Below are 6,916 nucleotides of genomic sequence, written 5' to 3' on the forward strand. Positions count from 1 at the left end.
TACTGGCTGTTCTGAGGTGATAGAACGCTATATGTTTCATTATAGGACCTATAATCTGGGAAAGGGGTATTTTTGTTGCGAAAGAATCTTGCCTAGATGACATAAAGAATTAGATTTAAAAAAAGTTTATCTATTAATGTCAACTGCTAAATTTAAATTACATAGATTGAACTCTCAAGTGTAGAACTTGTAGGAACTGCATATGTTATCAACCTCCTAATGGAAGATTTTGTATGAAGTCTGCACATGTTTCGTGATCTATACTATACTGTGTGCTTGCAATGTCCCCTCTTTCTCTTTTAGTGTACTGTGTGCTTGCAATGTCCCCTCTTTCTCTTTTAGTGTGACATGCTGCAAGAGTTTAGTGTCGTATAAGAATCCATATAGCTGACTCCGGATAAAATTTGATTGTTGTTATATGGATATAGTTGCTTACTTAGTGCTTGTCTGTTCAATCATGTTACTCAATTTTGTGCTTTTTATTTCTCTGAATGATTTAACTTTTTAATTTTCGTTTTTCTCTATCATGTGCCGTATGTTCTTGTCTAGCATGATGATGATTTGTGTCTCATCACTGGTTTCTGCATTGTAACAAAAGGGTCACCCGTCCTGATTTTTTCTCTTGGAGGGTATGTATATATCGGGAATTAATTTCTTATTTTCTTGGTGTAAGTGTAGGATTATTTTATGTGAGAGGGGGTGAGTTATGTGTATTTTAAAATTTTCTTTTTAATGTTTTTAAAATTTAAGTGTGGAGCGGAATAAAATTTGATGTCAGATTATTTGGACCCGTCAATTTCCGCACACTCAGTGAAGAGGTTAAACAAATATAATATTTAATTTTAAATTATTTGTTATTCATCAAAATCTGAGTTTGACTATTAATGTTAACTGCATTAACAATAAGTTTGTCACTCTCTAGTCAACTAAGTATTTCGTGGGGACATGAGTTATTTTTAGTCGACCACTAAATTAGTTAAGGGGTAGGAGGAGTTTTCTTGAAGGATATACGTCCGTTAGAAATTGATCTTTTGTTCTATTATAGTAAGTCTGTTACCTTTTAGTCAACCGGGTATTTATCCAACCTTTTAGTCAACCGGGTATTTATTCAACCGGATATCCATCCCATGGGGCATGATTGATTTCTACGTGATCACATGTAAAATTGATTATGGTGAAATTTGTTTAAATAAACATATTACAACTCTCAGCATTCATGTGAATTTGAAATGATGAAAATTTTGATATTTTCAAATGTCTTCATGATGTTGTTTAAAACAATAACTATGCACATTGTCTAAGTAGATATTGTTTTGTCTTATGTCTTCTGTTTTTATATTGGATCTCATTATCGAAAATAGACAAATCTTCACTAAACAAACAACAAGCATCCAAAGTTGTTTAATTAGGGTGCTTGCCCTAATTAAACAAGTCTCATCTTATTAAACTTTCTTAGACTCCATAAGTGACCTCTAAACCTTAAATTGATTGTTGGAATTGCAGATAAGTACTCATTAAACTGAGTCCTTTTTGCCGTTGTAGAATCTTAATCAATTTCCATTAGTGTTTTTTTTTTCTCGAGCAAAGTTCCTGATACATAATTTCTTTGGGAATGATTTGACTTTCATTCAACGAGAACTTTGGCATTGGTATTGACTTGTTCAACCTACGTAAAGGTTGAGCTTATCCATCATGAGTTCCAGTTTCTTTACAAGAAATCCAACCCGAAATATTGATAGTTTAAGTCTCTACTTCTAATTTTTTTTCCACGTGAAAAGTATGAATGAGCAAACATTTCTTTAATATCAAATCATTTTCTCAAAAAAATTATGTTTTACAATGTTAATGAAATGAGTCAGTAGAAATATTTCTCAAGAGTAAACAAAGTCACGCTTCTTACTAGGCTCGTCGAATTAGCCCCTGGTCTACGTGCGATGGCAAAAACAGGATTTGCCTTTCTAGATGCCGAGAGTTCCTTCTTAAAGCATCTAAGACACAGACTCTATTTAAAATTTTTACTTAAAATTTTAGGTAACATAATTAAAATATCTTTGTATAAATTATATTATTCATTCCTTATATTATCTATTTATAAATAGTACATCTTTAAATTTAGAAAATAAATTTCATTTCCTAAATATCACGGAGGTATAAATTATCCTATTTATTCCTTATATTATTTATTTATAAATAATATATCTTTAAATTTAAGGATCCTTATATTATTTATTTACAAATAGTACATCTTTAAATTTAAGGAATGAAATATATTCCCTAAATATTATAGAGGAGAAAGAAAAAATAGGAAAGTTGATAAATGATGAATTAAAAAGTAGATATTTAAATTTAATAAAGTAATTTTTTAATTCTAAATTTATTTTAATAAGAAAATTGATATGAATATTTTTATTTATTCGATTTAAGGTTTTGTACGAGATATTTAGAATTAATTATCTGAATTATTAAAAAATGAATAATAATGAACCCGATGAATAAAATCACAAATTTGTCACTTTATTTCTTGTTCAACTCTTCAAGCGCAACCCAAAACGTGATAAATTCATCGACGTAATCTGCATCGTAAAGTCAACTACAGGAAAATTCCTAGAACTCTCCCAATATGCCGCCTCTCTCTCCTATAAATATCCCATTCGAGAGCCAGGTTCGACCTTCATCTACCTTCGCTCGATCTCTTCGTCCTGTTCGATCCTTTGTTGTCGAATCTTTGTGCTCGATCGAACCTGCGCTTCAAGTCTGGATCTTGGAAGCTCGTTTGGATCCCTCGCTCTTCGTGTTGGCTGCTGTCTCGTCGAGGAAAGCGATTTCTGTTCTGAAATCCAAAAAAATCCATCTTTTTCGATGGTGGGTTAGGTTTCCGCTGTCAATTTCTCGCGCCGATCAATCCCGTCAATCATCGACAGCCCCCTTCCAAGTTTCCACTTTTCGCGAGACATTGGAGTTCGAGATTTGCGCCTTCCTCTTGCTGCTCGACGCGATCCGTTTCCGGCATTGTTGTTGGCTCAAATCCGGTCGCCTCTCTTTTCCCTAATTTGCGCTGGAAGGCCCTGTTGATGAAATCCGTTCGGTGAAGGGCATTTCCATTAATAGCCGCTCTGTGACCTTTATGAACGTCGCCGCCCATCTTCGCCGAATCTGCTTCCTCCAATCCTTCTCCGTGGTGCTCCTCTACTGGTTCTATGTCTTCTCCTGAGCCAAAGATTTGATCTTGGTCGCTCGATTTTCGATAAAGGAAGAATCCGCCTTTCAAGCCTCGCAGTCGCCGATCGAAGCGGAAACGAGATGTCCGGGTCGGAGATGGAGGAGAGGCAGCGGAAGCGGAAGCTCTCGAACAGGGAATCGGCGCGGAGATCGCGGATGAGGAAGCAGCAGCACCTGCAAGATCTGGCGAACCAGGTGGCGCACCTGACGAAAGATAACGCCGATATCGTGGCGCAGGTGGGGGCGCTGAGCCAGCATCACCAGCGCCTGGAGGCGGAGAACTGCGATCTCCGGGCGCAGGCGGAGAGGCTGGAGAGGAGGATGCAGTCGCTCAGCGCGGTGCTCCGCCTGGCGGCAGATCTCGGTGGCGTGGCCATGGACGAACAGGGAATGCTGCAGCGCCGCCGGGAGGCCTTCCCTTCAATGGGTGACGATGGGGGGTGGTTCGTGTAAGGAATAGCTAGCAATGAAACACGCACTTGGTTTATGATAGAAGCAATTAATTTCTATTTATATCTCTTTTTTTTCCCTTTTTTTTTTTTTGGTTTAATAAGTATAACTACATTAGTATAAATTTATATCTTATATAAATTTGTAATCTCATTTTCTTAAATTTTATTTTGAAGTTTTTTATAATCTTTATTCCATACTAATTAAACTTATAGATGAAGTAGTGATAATGAGTGATCCTGTCCAGAATCTGAGTCGGACGGATCATCGGGTGAGATGGATGGAATATTGACCGAATCGTGATGTCCCAAGAGGGGAGGGAGGGGATGCTGAGATGGTTTTTTTGTTGATCAAGTCGTCAGAAGTCCTCTGGTCAATGCTACCTGTAGCCAGCGATCGGGTCGCCTCGGTCTCTAGTACTCCGATATTCGAGGCAGATCCAACAAATATATAAGTAACAGACTAAGACGTAAAATAATGTAATGGACATAGAATAAGAATGAAGAACGTACCATGGCCCAGGGGCGCCCTCGGGTGGATCGGTGAGCTGGTCAAGTTGTCGTGGTCAGGAAGAGTAGATGACTCTGAACAGGCTGGAGAGCTGGATCTGATGACGCGGAGCCGGACATGGTGGCACGAAACCGGATGCGACCTCGGCACGCAGGCCGGACTATGACATCGACACACAAGCTGAGACATGATATCGGCACACAAGCTGAGAGATAATAGCGGCACGTGGGTCGGGATATGACATCGGTATACAAGCCGAGATAGGATAACAACACACAAGTCAGATAATAGTAACGACATGAAGGTCTAGACACAACAAATCAGATCAGAGCACAATAGCAATGAGGGCTAGGAGGCCCGATCCACGATAAAGTCTCGAAGCACTAAGGGAGTGCACAGCAATGGAAGGTAGAAGGTCCGACCGGCATCGAAAGCGTACGACTTGGGCAGATCCGCACCGACAGTGGAGGTTCTGCATCAGCTCGTTGATGGAGGTTGCTGGCAAGGCCGACTCAGCGTGGAAAGTGTCAGCCGGTCGGAGCAAGGGTGCTGGCCGGAAGACGAGGTGTGATCGACTGGGGTAGTAACCGTCGGAAGCAGTGGTGGCTGCTAGAGGCGGCCACAGGGTCCTTATATGCGAGAAGCAGCCTCCCGAAGCCGACGACCGCTGGAAGCGACGGGGGCGAGGAAGAGGGAGGTGGTTGCTAACATCGACAGCGTCAGGAAATGGCGTGCGAAGGAATCGACATCATCTGCGTGGAGAGGAATAAAAGGAGGCTGCTCGCGGTGGTGTCGGCGCGGAGAAGGGAGGAGGTGGCGGCGCACAAGCCTCCTTCCGCTGCCTTCCCCCTTGGCGGCGGAAGAAGCAAAGAAGTGAGAGAGAGAGTGGCGTATGAGCCTCCAGTGAGGTGGCGGCGAGAACCTCCGACGAAGCGGCGCCGAATGGGGGTGGCGGTGTGCACCCCTCGCGACTGTGGTGGCAACGGAGAAGAGAACCCACCAAACCCAACCCCTCGGAATAGTGCTCCCTACCCCACTTATGCCCTAAACAATGCTTTTACGAAAATACCCTCCCCTTTCTCCTTAATTCCACTAGGGTCCTTCAAATATATCTATATCACAAGTCTCCCCTTCAAGTCTAGTTAAAGGAGGCACAAGTCCGACTAACTAGACCAAGCCAAACATAAAATAGAATCTGAGCGCACGACTGAGAAAATGTCGACTGGAAAATCGAGATAACGTCGATTGGGGAGAGAGATGCTAGGCTAGCGGTGTCGAGCACGCGACCGAGCGACAATAAACCACGACCGGGCGATCGGAAAGTGCTGACCAGGAAATAGAGAAAATGCTGAGCGGGTGGAAAGAGGACGAGTGAGCGAAGCTAAGCACATGACCGAGAAAATGCCGACCAGGCACCAGAGATAATGCTGATCAAGTGGAACCTAGAGGTCAATGGCGAATGAGAGTGAAACCCGTGAGTTGAGTAGGAGCTAATCCTGTGAATGGAGCGGGCATGGAGCCCGTGAGATCGAAAGTGAACGGGAGCAGAGCCCTTGAGTTGAGCAACTGCAAAGTTGGTGAGCCGAGGGGGAGTGGGTCCCGAGAGATTGAAAAGCACAACGTCGATTCACCGAGCGAGCGTTAAGCCCATCGAAGACAAATGCAAGAGGGGGCAAAGCCGGAGATCCGAGTGGAGGGCGAGTGACAACCGAGTGACGAGTGAGAAGAGTACATGGAGGGCAGGCTCGTTTATAACTTGTGCTCGGGCGAGAGTCTGAAGCCCAACCGGGAGGTCGTTGGTCGCGAGAGCATACTCACTTATAACTTACGCTGGGATGAGAGTGTAGAACCCGACTGAGAGGTCATCGGTGATACTCCGATTTGAGATCGGTGGCGATACTTTGGTCCGAGACCAGTGGTGATAGTCTAGTTCTAGATCGGTGGTGATAGCTCGACCCCGAACGGGGGAGGATAAGCCCTGAAGTCCATAGAAGCGGAACCCGTAGGAATAGGTGGGGGTAGAGCCTTTATCATACCTAATCATGAAATCGTGTCAACCGGCTGAGGATCTAACTCGATCCCTCGACTCCCAAATACCTGTAAAGTCGGGGAGAGAAATAGTATCGATCCCTTGACTCCCAAATGTCTGTGGAATCAGAGAGAGAATAATTTGAGCCCTGACCGTCAAAGGGAGTGAAGTCCATAGCAATATAAGGGAGTAGAGTCCATAGCAATAGAAGGAAGTAGAGCACTGTGGGTGAAAAGAACAAAGCCTGTAGCAGTAAGAGGATGAAGAGCCCCATGGTGAAGGGTGCAGAGCCTATAGCAGTAGGAGGATGCAAAGCCCCATTGTGAAGGGTGCAGAGCCTATAGCAGTAAGAGGATACAGAGACCCATGGTGAAGGGTGCAGAGTCTATAACACACCTGACTAGAGAGCTGGGCGCCTAGTCCCTAATCGGAGAGTAAAGACCCTAGCCTGTAATCAAAGAACGAAGCCCCTAGATCCTGATCGGGAAGCTGTACCGCAAGTCTTTAATCGGGGAGTTGTGTCCCTAGTATCTGATCGGGGAGTTGTACCCCTAATGTCTAATCGGGGAACTGTTCCCCTAGTGTTTGATCAAAGATCTAGGGCCCTAGTTTTCTATCAAGGAACTAGGATCTTACTCTTTTATCAGGGAGCTATAGTAGATCCTATAACCGTAAAAAGGGAGCAGAGCCCGTAACGTACTTGATCGA

General features: G+C 43.4%; 1 protein-coding gene across 1 annotated transcript; it reads left to right on the forward strand.

Moving 5' to 3' along the window:
* The first annotated feature begins 2,683 nt into the window (after nt 1-2,683).
* LOC122040112 (bZIP transcription factor 44-like) lies at nt 2,684-3,743 on the forward strand. Its single transcript, XM_042599473.1, has one exon. It carries the CDS (start codon nt 3,301-3,303, stop codon nt 3,670-3,672), a length of 372 nt encoding a protein of 123 aa, XP_042455407.1. The 5' UTR covers nt 2,684-3,300; the 3' UTR covers nt 3,673-3,743.
* Nucleotides 3,744-6,916: the final 3,173 nt, after the last annotated feature.

The sequence above is a fragment of the Zingiber officinale genome, chromosome 2A, assembly GCF_018446385.1.
Source record: "Zingiber officinale cultivar Zhangliang chromosome 2A, Zo_v1.1, whole genome shotgun sequence".
Lineage (NCBI taxonomy): Eukaryota > Viridiplantae > Streptophyta > Magnoliopsida > Zingiberales > Zingiberaceae > Zingiber > Zingiber officinale.

Coding starts and splice junctions, on each gene's coding strand:
- LOC122040112 (XM_042599473.1), top strand. CDS start 3,301: ATGTCCGGGTCGGAGATGGAGGAGAGGCAGCGGAAGCGGAAGCTCTCG.